Below are 16,268 nucleotides of genomic sequence, written 5' to 3'. Positions count from 1 at the left end.
TCAATAGTGATTAGCCCGATCGCCAAAAAAAAGAATTCCAAGTTTATTAGCCTTTCCTTAAGTCGCCTTTTACGACATCCATGGGAAAGATATGAGGTGGTCCTATTTTAAGGTGTCGAGAACCACAAGCAGTTCTCAAATTTCAGGATATTGAATTGGACGATAGAGTGATCTGTATGAATATATATCCTACATACATACATACGATCACGCCTGTCTCCCATTGGGGTAGGCAGAGACTATAGATTTCCACTTGCTACGATTCTTCAAGACGTCTACCGCTTCCTCAACACTCATTATTACTCTTTTCATGCATATTCGAAGATTGCGGGTACTCCTAAAATCGCCCTTTTTAAAACATTCCAAATTAGTTCCTTGAAAGTTCGACCTATGTATCTTATATGACCTACTTATAAATTCCTTAGTTTAAATATATATCCTGAACTTATCAATTTCAAAACTCACCTTCACTGCCTCTTCTAAGGCCGGCATGGCGCTAGCCAAGTCTCTCATAGCGGCCTCAGCTAATTTCTTACATTGAACCTGTAAGAAATGTACAGCTTAATTTGTTCTTCTAAGGTCTCATTATCTTTCTACTTAATCCTAAGTTTATGTCATTATTATGTATTTATGTGTATTTGTTGATACATACATACATACATATGGTCACGTCTATATCCCTTGCGGGGCAGACAGAGCCAACAGTCTTGAAAACACTGAATGGCCACGTTCAGCTTTTTGGCTTTAACATAGAATTGAGATTCAAATAGTGACAGGTCGCTAGCCTATCGCCTAAAACATGACCCCCAAATTTATAAGCCTATCCCTTAGTCGCCTTTTACGACATCCATGGGAAAGAGACGGGAGTGGTTTTATCTTTTTCTATTGGTACCGGGAACGACACGGCACGTATTAAATCTAGTTAAAAATAAACGGTGTTAATGGCGCATTTATAAATCATCTAACTTCGAGCGATAGTACCTAGATGGCGCTGCAATCGCCAGTTAGATGATTAACTACAACATACCTCTTCCTCCATGGTTTTCTTGCTTCTAGCCGCCACACTCCTCTGCTGCTCGTCAGCATTCCTCTGCTGAACGTTGATGACGCCCATATACTCTATACATTGTTCCGTATATTCGGCCACTTGTACCTGATACAAGAATAGTTAATAAATAATAAAAATAAATAAATATATTCGGGACAAATTACACAGATCGAGTTAGCCTCGAAGTAAGTTAGAAACTTATGCTACGAGATACTAACTCAAGGATAATAATATCTATGCTAATAGTATAAAGTTGAAGAGTTTGTTTGTTTGTTTGAACGCGCTGATCTCAGGAACTAGTGGTTCAAATTGAAAAATTCTTTTTGCGTTGAATAGATCATTTATCGAGAATGGCTTTAGGCTATATAACATCACGTTGCAACTGTAAAGAGTGAAGAAATAATGGAAAATGAAGAAAAACGGGGGAAATTATTTATCTTTGAGGGCTTCAATGATGTCCAAAATAACTATTCCACGCGAACGAAGACACAGCTAGTAAATAATAAAAATAAATAAATATATTCGGGACAAATTACACAGATTGAGTTGGTCTCGAAGTAAGTTCGAAACTTGTGCTACGAGATACTAACTCAACGGTCCTATATTTTATAATAAATACTTCACAGCTAGTAAATAATAAAAATAAATAAATATATTCGGGACAAATTACACAGATTGAGTTGGCCTCGAAGTAAGTTCGAAACTTGTGGTACGAGATACTAACTCAACGGTAATAATTTTATAAAAAATACTTATATAGATAACATCCAAGACCCAGACCAATCAGAGAAAGTTCGTTCCTCATCATGCCCTGGCCGGGAATCGAACCCGGGACGGGCTAGGCCAATTTCATTTATTAAACGCCTGGGGAACCGCGCGACAGACGATGTTCAATCAAAAAATCAAATCAAATCAAATATTTGTAAATTATAATCGATGGTTCTATTTATGCTCCGAACCGTTAAATCTTTGATATCGCGATTTATCACACGCGCTGTGATTGGCTGGTGGCGTGTGACGTTATTGCAATCGCCACACACATATGGATGAATGAAAGCAGGTTGACTAAGCAGATATACAAGGAGAGTGTGGAGGGAAAGGTCGGAGTGGGAAGACCTAGACGAACGTATCTTGATCAAATTAAGAACGTCCTGGTAAAGGGTCAGGTCAAGAGTACCCGAAACCGCCGAGCTTGCATGAAGAGAGTTATGAATGTGGATGAAGGGAAGGAAGTATGCAGAGATCGTGGCAAGTGGAAAGAGCTAGTCTCTGCCTACCCCTCCGGGAAAAAGGCGCGATTTTATGTATGTATGTACCTGTGCAATAGCGAGTTCTTCAGACATCTGACCCACAAGGGTGGTGGTCTCGGCCACTTTCCCTAAGCCGTTTCTCAGCTTGTTCGCTTGCAATGCTATCTCGAACCGCTTCATTTTCAACATTCTGGAAAGTAATTTAAAGTATGTGTGATACATACATACATACATACGGTCACGTCTATGTCCCTTGCAGGATAGACAGAGCCAACAGTCTTGAAAACACTGAATGGCCACGTTCAGCTATTTGGCTTAATGATAGAATTGAAATTTAAATAGTCACAGGTTGCTAGCCCATCGCCTAAAAAGAATCCTAAGTTTGTAAGCCTATCGCTTATTCGCCTTTTACGACAACCATGGGAAAGAGATGGAGTGGTCTTATTCTTTTTTGTATTGGTGCCGGGAACCACACGGCACAAGGCACTATGTGTGATCGTGCCTTTAATGACCGATAACAATTACAACAATTAATTCACACGTCCATCTTGTCCATGCCATCAATGCCTAGCGTCCCAAAAATCCATCCATCTCATTCATACATCGAGTCTATCAATCCTAACATAAATAATCCCTGCGAGGTTTCCACGTTACGGTCGCTATATTTTGTAAGTGTTTGTATCTTATCTTTTTTAATCTCTGAGACATCCATCCCACTCCACTATCCCATCTATCCAAGTCATTAATCAATCTCATCCATCAATCTCGTCAATCCTATCCATCCATACTCACTCCTTGTACCCGGAGACGAGCTCCAGGTAGTTGGTGGGGGTGACGTAGTTGGTCCGCCTCATCTCCTGCCACATCTTGGCGGAGTACCGCCCCACTGAGGAATGAATGAGAGACATGATGGAAGCGACTGAAGCCCTGAGACCGTCCTCGCGGCTTTCCACTAGAGATTCCTTGCGACGGATCTGTAACAAAAAATATAAATAAACTGAAACCTTTCACAGACTGATCTAAAGTCAGAATGACTTAAGGATTTCGTCAAAGATGGCATTATCTGTTGTTCATATACATATATAATATCACACCCGTTTTTCGGAGGGATAAGCGGATACACATATTTTCGCTTAATGCTTATGAAGTACACATAAATCGGCCATGCATACTTCATTCGCTTCATCTACGTCCATAATTCATGCAAGATTTTAGTCTTCATTTAAATGTTATCTTGAACCAACCTTTCAACCTGATTGAAACCCCCAGGGTCATGAAAGTCACCCCTGTAACATCTCCGGCCTTGTTCCCGTCCCGTTCTCTCTCTCTGAAGACACGCTCGAGGTGCACATGAGACTATAATCCTGGATTAGGTACATACATACATATGGTCACGTCTATATCCCTTGCGGGGTAGACAGAGCCAACAGTCTTGAGAAGACTGAATGGCCACGTTCAGCTATTTGGCTTAATGATAGAATTGAGATTCAAATAGTGACAGGTTGCTAGCCGAACGCCTAAATAAGAATCCCAAGTTTTTAAGCCTATCCCTTAATCGCCTTTTACGACATCCATGGGAAAGACATGGATTGGTCCTATTCTTTTTTGTAGTGGTGCCGGGAACCACACGGCACCTGGATCCTGGATGAGGTAACTCAGGTTTTTACACGAAACGACTCCCATCTTACCACCAGGACGTTAGGAAAGTCTAACCCAGCATGAACCATGGTTACATAAGCAACAAATACACTATCCTCTAAGAAAAACAATACAGATTCCAAATAACCACATACCCTGGGCCCAGTGATAGAGGCAAGTAACTCCACCCCCTCCAGGAACTTGTAAGCCACTTCCAGCAGCGCCTCCCGCGGCCACTCCAGGAACCAATTGGTTGTGGTCGCGTTGATCAGAGCTGGGTACTGGCGGATGCGGTTTCTAGGAAAAAAATTGTCAAAATTCTATGTCCTTAAGTCGCTAATTGAAGTGAAATGATTAAAGGGATGGAGGGTAAATTAAAACAAAAAATCACATTTTTTTAATAGATCACAGATTGAAATAGATCGAGTTGATTGACCTAACCAGAGATCGAACTCGGGACTTGGATCTCTGGGAGTTTCAGTAGCAAAAATGATCGTGGAAATCCTATAATTTTTATTGCGAAATAAAAGTAAAAATTGTATCTTATATTTTCAGAAAATTTAAAAAGATGCTTATCTGAGACTCACCTCAGAAAAACTCATGACATGACAGCCCACATATTCATAATTCAAAAATTCAATTTTTATTTATCATACATTCAGTCAGAAAAGTATCGGGAATGGATTATTTATTTATGGTTCCAAATTCAAATTTTTGTTTTTTTTGTTGTTGTTAGATTGGCACAACTGTTTTCCATTTTGGCGCGGAGTTTGAGTTGCATCTGTTGTTTACATTAAATACAGTGCTATTTTTAGTTATATCATATCTAGTGTGTATTGCTAATTTCATAATGGATAAAAACATCGAACAAAGAGTTTGTCTTAAATTTTGCATTGCCAATGGAATATCGTGTTCGGAGTCACTGAAAATGTTACAGAAGGCTTACGGTGAATCGACTTTATCAAAAACTCGTGCTTATGAGTGGTACAAAGCGTTCAAAAGCGGTCGAGATATGATGGAAGATTTGCCTCGCTCTGGTAGGCCATCAACGTCTGCAACTGAAGTTAACATCGCAAAAGTGAAGGAAATAGTGACTGAAAATCCTCATTCAACTTTGAGAGAGATAGCCACCGAACTTTCTGTATCTCACGAGTCGATCCGTACCATTTTAACTAATAATTTGGGTATGAAACATGTTGCCGCTCGGCTAGTCCCAAAAGACCTGAATTTTTTTCAAAAACTCAATCGCATGAGAGTCGCTGAGGACATGCTAGAACGAGTCAATTCCGACCCAACATTCATGAAACGCATTGTTACTGGTGACGAGACGTGGGTTTACGAGTTTGACATGCAAACTAGTCAACAAGCTTCGGAGTGGCGCCTTCCAACTGAACCGAAACCGAAAAAACCACGCCAAAGTCGTTCAAAAGTCAAAGTCATGTTGACTGTTTTCTTTGACTATCGCGGTGTTGTGCACTCGGAATTCTTGCCGGAAGGTCAAACGGTAAATAAGGAATATTATTTGAGTGTTATGCGGCGTTTAAGAGAGCAAATCCGACGAAAAAGGCCAGATTTGTGGAAAGAAAATTCTTGGATTTTGCACCATGATAATGCACCTTCGCACAAGGCCATCATTGTGAACGAATTTTTAACCAAACACTCAACAAATACCATCGAGCAACCACCATATTCACCAGATATGGCTCCAGCCGACTTTTTTCTTTTTCCTAAACTCAAATTACCACTTCGTGGCACCCGTTTTCAATCGGTAGAAGACATAAAAGAGAATTCCCGGCGAGAACTGATCTCAATTCCGGAAACAGCGTTTAAAAAATGTTTTGATGATTGGATTATTCGTTGGCGTAAGTGTATCGTTTCTAAAGGAGCATATTTTGAAGGTGATAAAATAAATTTGGATGAATAACAAACAGTTTGTGTATTATTGATCTTTTCCTGCTACTTTCTTGACAGAGTAGTATTATATTATGGTACATTTCAACATCACTTAAAAACTGTCATAATATCTTTTGGTTTCACAACATTGGTTGGCGTCATATAAATTACTTCAAACTAAATTTACCGACACTTTTCTTGCTTTAATAACGTCAACTTCACGATTACCTATCCAAACTTAAAAAAGAAATATGGACGAGAGAATACATTATTTTCCTTATTTGGTTTATACAAAATTTAAATTCTCGTGTCACAATGTTCGTTCCCGTACTCCTCCGAAACGGCTTGACCGATTCTCATGAAATTTTGTGATTAGGTCTGAGAATCGGCCAACATTTATTTTTCATACCCCTTAGTGATAAGGGTTGTCCACCCTTAACATTATTTTTAACTAGAAATTACTTAAAAATTATTTATATGGCAAACAGCGTTTGCCGGGACAGCTAGTAAAATATATTTTATTGAGCTTTGTTTACAACGATTAAAAGAAAATTTTATTCAGAATTCTAGTATTTACCTGAATTGGTCTCCAATCGGGCTGAAGCACAATACAATATGTAGATTGGCTCTTACACGATCTATCAAAAATAGCTGTACTGCTTCGGCGGTCTGCATTATATTCGCGTTCTTCATCGGCTTCTCCAGAGCCGATTTTATCTGTAAAGCCCGAGAGAAATCATATCGGGAACGTCCTGGCGAAAGGTCGAGAGTTCCCTTAGACAACGAGGAGTGATGAATATGGATGAAGTACATCCATCTCAGTTTGGTCCAAATGTTCGACTGGCAGAGAATGCCTAGTGGCATTAAGTCCACCTGTTGTACATTTTACGTGCATAAAGTTTAAATATATAAATAAATGAAGCGAAAAGATATGAATGAAAGCAGGTTGACTAAGCAAATTGACAAGGAGAGTGTGGATGGAAAGGTGAAAGAAGGCCTTGACGAACGTATCTTGATCAAATTAAGGGCGTCCGGGCAAGAGGTCAGCTTATGATGGAATTGAGAGAAAAAGGTACTCATCAATATGATTCCTACAATGTATTAAGTACATGAACATGTACCGTTGAGTGTAGTTACGACTTACGTCTTCAAACTCGTCGGGCTTGAACAAGTTGGTGACTTCGCCGCTGCTCAACAAATTGTTGATGATCTCCGTGAAGGAATCTTCCACTATTTGAGTGTCGCTAAATATGAATGTAGTCTTCTTGGCGTCTACGCCTGTGGATGTGTACAGAGTCTGGAAAAAGGGGAAAATATTTATTAATTTCATTACTTACTCTCAATCCTATCTTAAAGCCAAATAGCTGAACGTGGCCTATCAGTCTTTACAAGACTGTTGGCTCTGTCTACCCCGCAGGGGATATAGGCGTGATTATATGTATGTATGTATTCATTACTTGCGATACTTGATGGGTATTTTTAAATCGAAGGCGAGTAAGCAATTGGGTCTATTCGGGTCGCCATACCCCGAGGTGGCACTTGGCGTTATCTTATGCGTACATACATACATATGGTCACGTCTATATCCCTTGTGGGAAAGACAGAGCCAACAGTCTTGAAAAGACTGATATGCTACGCCCAGCTATTTGGATCAATGATAGAATTAAGATTCAAATGGTGACAGGTTGCTAGCCCATTGTCTAAAAAAGAATCCCAAGTTTAAAAGCCTTTCCATTAGTCGCCTTTTACAACATCCATGGCAAAGAGATGGAGTGGTCCTATTCTTTTTTGTATTAGTGCCGGGAGCCACTCGGCACTGAAGCGTAGCCTTTAAGTATTTTCGAGACCGTTGACTTTGCTACCACGTAAGAAATAAATAATGTGTGTGTAAGAAGCGATTGAGTGAATGTATAGAAATTTGATACTACCAACGTGATATTGATTTGATATACCTTATATACTATCATTATATTATACGCTGTTATATAATACCTTCAAATCCTCCCTAAAGTCCTTAATACCATAAGTCTTGGTGACGACCACTTGGAAAGAGTTACACTCGCAGATGTATGAAGCCACGCGGGTCAAGCTTTGGCGCCCTGAACCGCCTGGAAACAATCTCATCAATCAATCAAATTTTGAACCTTTGTTACCTTTCATTTGTTGAACTATTCTTATACAATCTCTTACTGTAACAGAAATGAGTTTAATAATGACTTTCCTTTTCCAGTAGCATAGTTATAAGCAAAATTCTCTAGAGGTACCTAAGTCACAGCTAAGAAACTTCAGAAGGATTTACAAATTTTCACTCTTCTTCATTCTGTACCTTGCAATCGATCTTGTGTCATTTCTCTCAAAAGTTCCCTCTTCATTATAGTTTTAGTCAATCTAAGTCCGTGGAAAATAATGAGTGATACCATTTTTGAATGCCCATAATAAATCGATCAATGTTTTAGTTAAACACATGGTTACTTACCAATCCCGACGCATAATAAATGACCACGTTGTTGAGACACCACCCTCACGATCCGAACTATATGTTCTATGGCGTCTTTGAATAATACCAATTCCATTTTGACAACGCCTGGACAACTGTTGTATTCTTCCATTTGATTGAGGATATACCTTTTAATGTTAAAACAAGATAATGTAAGGTGTAGTAATGACGATTTATTTTCTTTTATTATGTGGAAAGACGTGCGGATTGGTCCGCACATACTGAAATATATAACGGTTGAAACTGGCACATCTTCCAACCTTTTTTCAGGTGGCAGAAGTGGGATTCTATTGCCCGGATCCTACCTATCTGCCACCCGAAATACATTTTCACTCTATTGACTTTAACTCATCAACAATCTATTGGCACTAGGGTATGATAATGTACATACATATAACCCAAGAGATGTTTGGGCTACCTTCATCGGTATAGCACGTAAGGCGAAAGGGAACTGGTTAATCCTGGGACCACAATACATGATTTAAGATTAGATAATTAAAAAAAACGATTGTCCTGCGTTTTTTTTTACTGAATTGGATCATTCACTTGATTACAACCTGAGATATAAGTTTTATTCGGCGAATTTTATGGTCTAGATATACTAACTTCCTCAGAGCAGCAGGATCATTCATATCGTCATAGACCTCGAAAGGATTAAGGAAATGGCCAAAAAGAGGCGGACTCTTGGACGGGCAGAGGGCGTGGAACGTCAGCTCGAAGTGTTTCCCCAACATGTCGCCCACTTGGTTCATGAACCAGTCTCGATCCCTGAAAGAGATAGATAACACATTTTAATACATGCATATATGCGTCATGTCTATATCCCTTGCGGGGTACAGAGCCAACTTATGAATCTTGGTGGTGTAGCGGGAGCGATGATTCGGCTCGACCGCCACCAAAGGGAAGATCTTCCGCCAGGCTGGTGTGACGCCTGGGGAACCGCGGCTCCGACGATGATGAGTTGTATTTATGTTCCAATCCGTGAAATCTTTGTTTGCGCGATTTAGATTATTCGCTGCTATTGGTTGAGCGCGTCAATTTCTTCGCGATGATTGACAGTTGTTATTTGATTGGATGTTGTGACGAGTGGCGTAGAGATGTCGCCACAGTGGCATTAATCAAGGCCAACCCTATAAGCAGACTTACTTTTCTTCGGTAAGCCGATCACCGAAGACTCTGAAACACTCATGGATCCACAGACGTAAGAACCTGGCTTTTGTGTTCGTGTAGTCTTTGTTACTGCGGAGCAAACCCTGGGAAAAATCAAAATTATTATATGATTTTGGGTTTTTGGAATTTTCACTAAGATGGTCGGTGACCGAGCAACTGTTATATAACATACCAAAGTTTCTTCATGAGTTATGTGCGCATGCACAAAAGTTTTGTATCAATTCTCCGAATTCGAAAGATCTTGTTCAGGTTCAAGTTGAAATTGAATGAAGTTCTTATAGTGACTATTTATTTTATTATAAATACATACATACATACATTTGGTCACGTCTATATCCCTTGCGGGGTAGATAGAGCCTACGCTCTTAAAAAGACTGTTAGGCCACGTTCAACTATTTGGCTTAATGATAGAATTGAGATTTAAATAGAAACATGTTTCTAGCCCATCGCCTAAGAAAAGAATCCCAAGTTTGTAAGCCTATTTCTTAGTCGCCTTTTACGACATCCATGGGAAAGAGATGGAGTGATCCTCTTCTTTTTTGTATTGGTGGCCACACCATATTTAACTTATTCAGAATTATAGAGCACACTGCCCGAGAACACTTGTATTAGTAAGCAAATCTTGTTACGAAATCACACTGGCACCCTCTTCTCGTTATTACGCTACTTATTCATCATAATTTTATGTTGAAATACCTGGAAGATCTTGGAGATGTCTCTCAGGTTGAACAAGTAGTGCATTTTGCTCGGCGTCGGCAACAACTTAGCGACAATGTTGTTGAACATGTCTATCGTCGCTAGCAAGACGACTTTACCTATATTTATATATATATATAAAGAAAATCTCAAACCTACATATTATCACGTCTTTATACTTAGTAAAGGCCGCATTCAGCTGTTTGGCTGAATGATTAAATTGAGATTCAAATAGTGACAGGTAAAGAAAATCTCAAACCTACATTTTATCACGTCTTTATACTTTACGTGGTTGACAGAGCAGACAGTTTTGAAAATACTGAAAGGCCACGTTCAGCTGTTTGGCTGAATGATTACATTGAGATTCAACTAGTGACAGGTAAAGAAAATCTCAAACCTACATTTTATCACGTCTATATCCTTTGCGTAGTTGGCAGAGTAGACAGTTTTGAAAAGACTGAAAGGCCACGTTCAGCTGTTTGGCTGAATTATTAAATTGAGATTCAAATAGTGACAGGAAAAGAAAATTTCTAACCTACATATTATCACGTCTTTATACTTTACGTGGTTGACAGAGTAGACAGTTTTGAAAATACTGAAAGGCGACATTCAGCTGTTTGGCTGAATGATTAAATTGAGATTCAAATAGCGACAGGTTGCTAGCCCATCGCCTGAAAGGAGAATCCCAAGTTTATAAGTTTAGTCGCCTTTCATGGGAAAGAGATGAATTGGTCCTATTCAATTGGTACCGGTTACCACTCGGCACCACTTAAAACTTATACATAGGTATAATTTTGTGGTACAGTAAAAATTTATTGTGTTGTATGGTAGGGAGATATTAGGTTATCTATTCGGAGATGGCATAGCTAAGTGAGGCATAATGTCTATCTCCTAGATAAGAAGTAAAACATAAGTAAAGGACACTATATAAAGAGTATGTATGTGTAGAAAAAAAAGTGTGCGTTTTTAGAAAAAAAAACTTTAGAAGTAGCGTTCTCATGATTCGGCGAAAATAACTGATGTTTGGTAGACGTGTAATATTGGCATAGTACTAATGTCTACAAAGGTTATCATCGCTATTTATTGAAAGTCTTAAAGTTATTTAATCAAACAAACAAACATAAAAGACAAACACATACTTCATCAATGCCATACACTTGCCGTCACACCCAATGAAAACCTACCTAATTATTTTTAAACCACCGATTTCGATATACTCATTGAAGTTGTAAAAAAGTATAATACAAACCGACAGATTTAGTTTCCTCATCAAACTCCATCAGATGCTGACTGAGCATGGTGCCGAAGATCTTGATGAGCTGCGCGTGAGTGGGCGGCGTGAGGAAGAACGGGTGGAAGCACGACAGCAGCCGCGGGGGGAGGGGGGAGCGCGCGCCCCCCGGCGGGCCGGCCGCCGCGCACAGCACCATACCCTACAATTCATTGTTTGATTGGCGGCCTGTGTGGCGCAGCGGTAGTACGCTTGTCTGTGACACCGGGGGTCCCCGGTTCGAATCCCAGCCAAGGCATGATGAGAAACGAACTTTCTCTGATTGGCCTGGGTCTTGGATGTTTATCTATATAAGTATTTATAAGTATTTATTATATTATAAAATATAGTATCGTTGAGTTAGTATCTCGTCACACAAGAACTTACTTCGAGGCTAACTCAATCAGTGTAATTTGTCCCGTATATATTTATTTATTTAGGTAGAACGTCGAAGGAGATAATTTGAACATCCATTGAATAACTACAATCTTTATTAGGACTATGCTTTACAATCTATAAGAGTAAGGTTTAGCTAAAGATACGAGATCTAGCAAGTAATATGGAACAACTGTTACAAAGACATCATCATATCCATAAAAGTAGTTGTTAAGGTAGCTGCCAAACTAATAATGTTCATAACGCGAACAAGAAACTCAGGTGTGACGTCAGATAAGAACGGGAAGAATGTCCTGGGATCAATCGAGAATATGGTACATGAACTTAAAGGACTAATATTTGATTGAGTGATTTGTGCCGTCTTTGTGCGAAATTGAAAGACCACTAAGTGATCTTATTAGTCACTGAAAACTTATGACACAACAACTGAAAGAAGCTCAAATAATATCTTCCATGCACTGATGCCTTGGAAGCGGCAGTAAACTTAGGTTTAAGTAATTTATTTGACGTCAACCAATGTTGTGAAACCAAAAGATTTGACTATTATTAAGCGATATGAAGTATCCTATAGTAATGAATAAAAATTTTGAATTTTTTATACGATTTCTATAACGACTTTTTTTTATAATATTACGACATCAACTTTTTTATGAGTTTTGTTCCCAAAATTAAAAAGAAGTCTATTAATTCAAATTGACTTTTTTGTGATCACCCGGTTGTTATAAGGAATAAAAAGGAAAATGGATTTGTTCATAGACTTAATATTTAAGAGAGTGAGTTCCTAGAACCCTAATCTTACCTTCACGTTCTTCCTCCACTGCTTAGCCCTGTCGAACCAGTACCCATAGTCATTCCACAGTCTCACTAGCTCTAACGGCGGCTGAGATCCGTAGTTGTCGCGCACGGGCATGTTTATATCGTCCATAAAAGCTATCATCCTTTTGCCTGGAAGAAGAATTTAGTTTTATTGACAAAAAAACAAAGCAAGATACATAAATTTTTCATTGGGTTCTCACCTGAGAAATATTACATAGATTTCTTACCTAACTGAGAAATACCGTATAGGTTTCTTAACTGAGGAATATTACAAAGGTTTCTCATAGCACTGATTTCTTACTACACCGAGAAACAAAGGTTTCTCGTCATACTGAGAAACGTCGCAGAGGTTTCTCACAAAAATGAGAAATATTTGAAATAAAAATATATATACATTTCATATGTATACTGATATCGTTCGATAACTATATGCTAGAAATATTACTCACCTCCTGCAGGCACATAGTTCCCTTTCGTTCTCTTCTCCAATCTAGCTTCAATTATATCCTGGACATTAGCTGCGGTTGTTTGCGCAGACATATTGATAACTTGTGTGCTATATCTGTTGAGAAATCCACATCTAATTCAATCTTCCCTTCCAAAGGAATTTCCCAATAGACTAATAGTATACATATATACACATAATCGCGTCTATATCCCTTGCAGAATAGGCAGAGCCAACAGTCTTGAAGACGTGACTGGCCACGTTTATGATATAAAGATAAAAAATAAAGATTCCAGTAGTGACAGGTTGCCCTCCCTGTGGATTAGGAAAATAACGAATCAACAAGATTTTAAACATTCGGAGAGCATAATTATGGAAACCGTAATTTTGTACGTTTGTTAACCTCAAAAAAATCTTACCTAGACGGGTCCAAGCTAGCCAAGGTCCCCTGGATGAGGAACGTCTTCCCGGTTCCCGTAGGACCGCCCACTATGACCCCGTGACCAGCCACCAGCATATCCAGAGCTATGATCTGAACTCGGATGAACTCCACCGTGGGAACTAATATCATGTGGAAACCCAAGCTGTAATAAAGAATTATTTATTTATTTATATCATAATGATCAAAAATATATAGGGACCGTTGGTCGTGTGGTTCACGGCACCAATAGAAAAAAGAATAGGACTACTCCATCGCTTTCTCATTAATGTGGTAAAAGGCGACTGAGGCAAAGACATTACAAACTTGGGATTCTTCTTCTTCTATCATTATTTGAGTCTCAATTCTATCATTTAGCCAAACAGCTGAATGTGGCTTATCAGTATTTTAAAGACCGTTGGTTCTGTCTACCCCGCAAGTGATATAGACGTGATTACATGTATGTATATAAGGACCAAAGGTGACCATATCTAGATAGACAGAATCCCTATATACCCTGCTTGATTTCACTAATGACTGATTTTGTATAATGCCTAGTACTTGTAGTTTTTAGCAACTAACCCGTCCATCGACTCGTCGATATAAAACGACAGGAATGGAATCTATAAGACTTATTTTTGTCTCGTCTACTTTGGATAGTAAACCTATATGCAACCAGTACCTAAAGCCAGGAGGAAGAAGAATCATCAAGCATAACACGAAAAGAATTAAGATACCTAAAGCGATATGTTTCACTTGAGATACCACCACCAATACAAAAAGAATAGCACCACTCCATCTCTTTCGCATGGATGTCGTAAAAGGCGACTAAGGCTTACAAACGTGGGATATGGGCTAGCTGAACGTGGCCTATCAGTCTATTCAAAACTGTTCGCATCTATCTACCCCGCAAGTGATATAGACATGATTATATGTATGCATATATGTGAGATGATAATGACGATTATACAAAATTACACTAACTTAGGGTTAAACCGCCAATTATCAGGCAGCTTATCCTCCCACGGTTTGAACTGTCTGAGCCTCTCGTCCACATAGTAATCGTAGACGGTGTCTTTAAGCGGGAATATGCCCTCGTGCTCCCGAACCCAGTTGTCCAGCTTGCGACGCGGCTCGTCTTCTAGAGTCGCGCAGATTGACCAGATCATACTGTAAAAAGATATATCAGAATAATAAACACTCCTTCTTCAAAGACAATTTAGTAATGGCATCAGAACTATGAAGGGGGAGGTTGAATTTGGAAGACGTCTTGGTCAACAAAAAAGTTACTTCACCTAGAGCCCGGGAATCTGGCTTCAAATTTCTACTCCTAAAGGCTTTAAGAGACACGATAAAGCTTACTGAAAAAAGAGACTATTCACTTAGATTGAAAAATCACTGACGGAAACAGGAACCTGACCTTGACCTTGACCTGACCTGACCAAGTTGTCATTGTGCTCCTCGTGCTCGCCATGAAGCTACTTCTGCTGTAGCTTACTTTGATAATTAAGCTTACTGCACGATGACTTCGTCGTGCTTTAGAAGGCACGACGTAGCTAGCTAAAGGCAGAAACACATTCGTCAGGAGTGTGGTGGTGAGTGAGCCGTGTGGTTCCCGGCACCAATACAAAAAAGAATAGCACCACTCCATCTCTTTCCCATGGATGTCGTAAAAGGCGACTAGGGCTTACAAACGTGGGATTCCTTTTTAGGCGATGGGCCAGCAACCTGTCAATATTTGAATCTCAATTCTATCATTAAGCCAAATAGCTGAACGTGGCCATTCAGTCTTTTCAACACTGTTGGCTCTGTCTACCCCGCAAGGGATATAGACGTGTCACCCACGCGAACAGGAACCGCATCTTGGAGAAGTTCTCGTTGTCCTCCTCGTCGGGCGCGGGCGGCGCGGGCGCGGGCCACTGCGCCAGCAGCCGGCACATGGCGCGCACGCCCGTCAGCTCCTGGCCGCGCACCGAGGCGCCCTCGGTCAGGTGGAGACGCTTCAGCTCCAGCACCGGAGTCAGGATGTTTTGGAAGTGGCGGCGCAGCTGCCCGGGTGAGGATTATGATCAAGTTTACGCTGTAGCTTTACTTTCTCTCTGACGCTTTGGACGCGGCAGTAAACAATGTTTTGAGTAATTCATTTGACGTCAACCAATGTTGCGAAACCAAAAGATATGACAATTATTAAGTGATGTTCGAAATGTCCCTATAATAATGAATAAGGAAATATAATTTGAAAAGTTCGCTTTAAGCTTGCCTGTCCAGCTAAAGGCAATTAACTACATATCATTATGCATTTATGGTCCGTAAAGTTTTGGTAAAGTGAAAAGGCATGATTTATCGTATGTTTGTAAGTCCTGATGGTGTCCCCTCCCGTTTAAAGAGGAACTCGGGATTCGCCTGTGTCCATGATCCTGGATTGATAAAGTCCGGTTTTCACTCATACATACATATTGTAGGAAGTATAATAACAAAGTTAGTTATTCCTACAAAAGATATAAGGAGAAAAGAGGAGTATATACATAGAGTCACATCTACATCCCTTGTGGGGTAGACACAGCCAACAGTCTCGAAACGACCACGTCCAGCTGACTTCATGACGGAATTGATAGAGAAATACACATACGGATGCCAGAGTATACAAGTTTTCTCAAGATATTTTCTCTTACAATCGGCTAGCATCATAACTTGGTTTATGTGCAAACACGCCGAGCTTGCATGAAGAGAG

General features: G+C 39.7%; 1 protein-coding gene across 1 annotated transcript in view; it reads right to left on the bottom strand.

Annotated features, from left to right (window-relative positions):
• The window catches only part of LOC106132250 (dynein axonemal heavy chain 2), a 73,056-nt gene that overhangs the window by 25,559 nt on the left and 31,229 nt on the right, over positions 1-16,268 (bottom strand). The window contains exons 41-58 of the mRNA XM_060948014.1: positions 15,383-15,585; positions 14,522-14,707; positions 13,539-13,703; positions 13,124-13,236; positions 12,658-12,803; positions 11,442-11,625; positions 10,193-10,311; positions 9,473-9,579; positions 8,933-9,094; positions 8,306-8,454; positions 7,822-7,937; positions 6,974-7,126; positions 6,407-6,546; positions 4,092-4,233; positions 3,091-3,272; positions 2,365-2,488; positions 1,028-1,153; positions 466-543 (exon numbers count right to left, since the gene is read on the bottom strand). Of these exons, the coding sequence (XP_060803997.1) occupies positions 466-543; positions 1,028-1,153; positions 2,365-2,488; positions 3,091-3,272; positions 4,092-4,233; positions 6,407-6,546; positions 6,974-7,126; positions 7,822-7,937; positions 8,306-8,454; positions 8,933-9,094; positions 9,473-9,579; positions 10,193-10,311; positions 11,442-11,625; positions 12,658-12,803; positions 13,124-13,236; positions 13,539-13,703; positions 14,522-14,707; positions 15,383-15,585 (2,595 nt within the window). The remainder of the gene's footprint in view (positions 1-465; positions 544-1,027; positions 1,154-2,364; positions 2,489-3,090; positions 3,273-4,091; positions 4,234-6,406; positions 6,547-6,973; positions 7,127-7,821; positions 7,938-8,305; positions 8,455-8,932; positions 9,095-9,472; positions 9,580-10,192; positions 10,312-11,441; positions 11,626-12,657; positions 12,804-13,123; positions 13,237-13,538; positions 13,704-14,521; positions 14,708-15,382; positions 15,586-16,268) is intronic.

Source organism: Amyelois transitella, chromosome 14 (assembly GCF_032362555.1).
Source record: "Amyelois transitella isolate CPQ chromosome 14, ilAmyTran1.1, whole genome shotgun sequence".
In the NCBI taxonomy this organism is placed as follows: domain Eukaryota; kingdom Metazoa; phylum Arthropoda; class Insecta; order Lepidoptera; family Pyralidae; genus Amyelois; species Amyelois transitella.
This window is presented reverse-complemented; position numbering and strand designations above follow the sequence as displayed.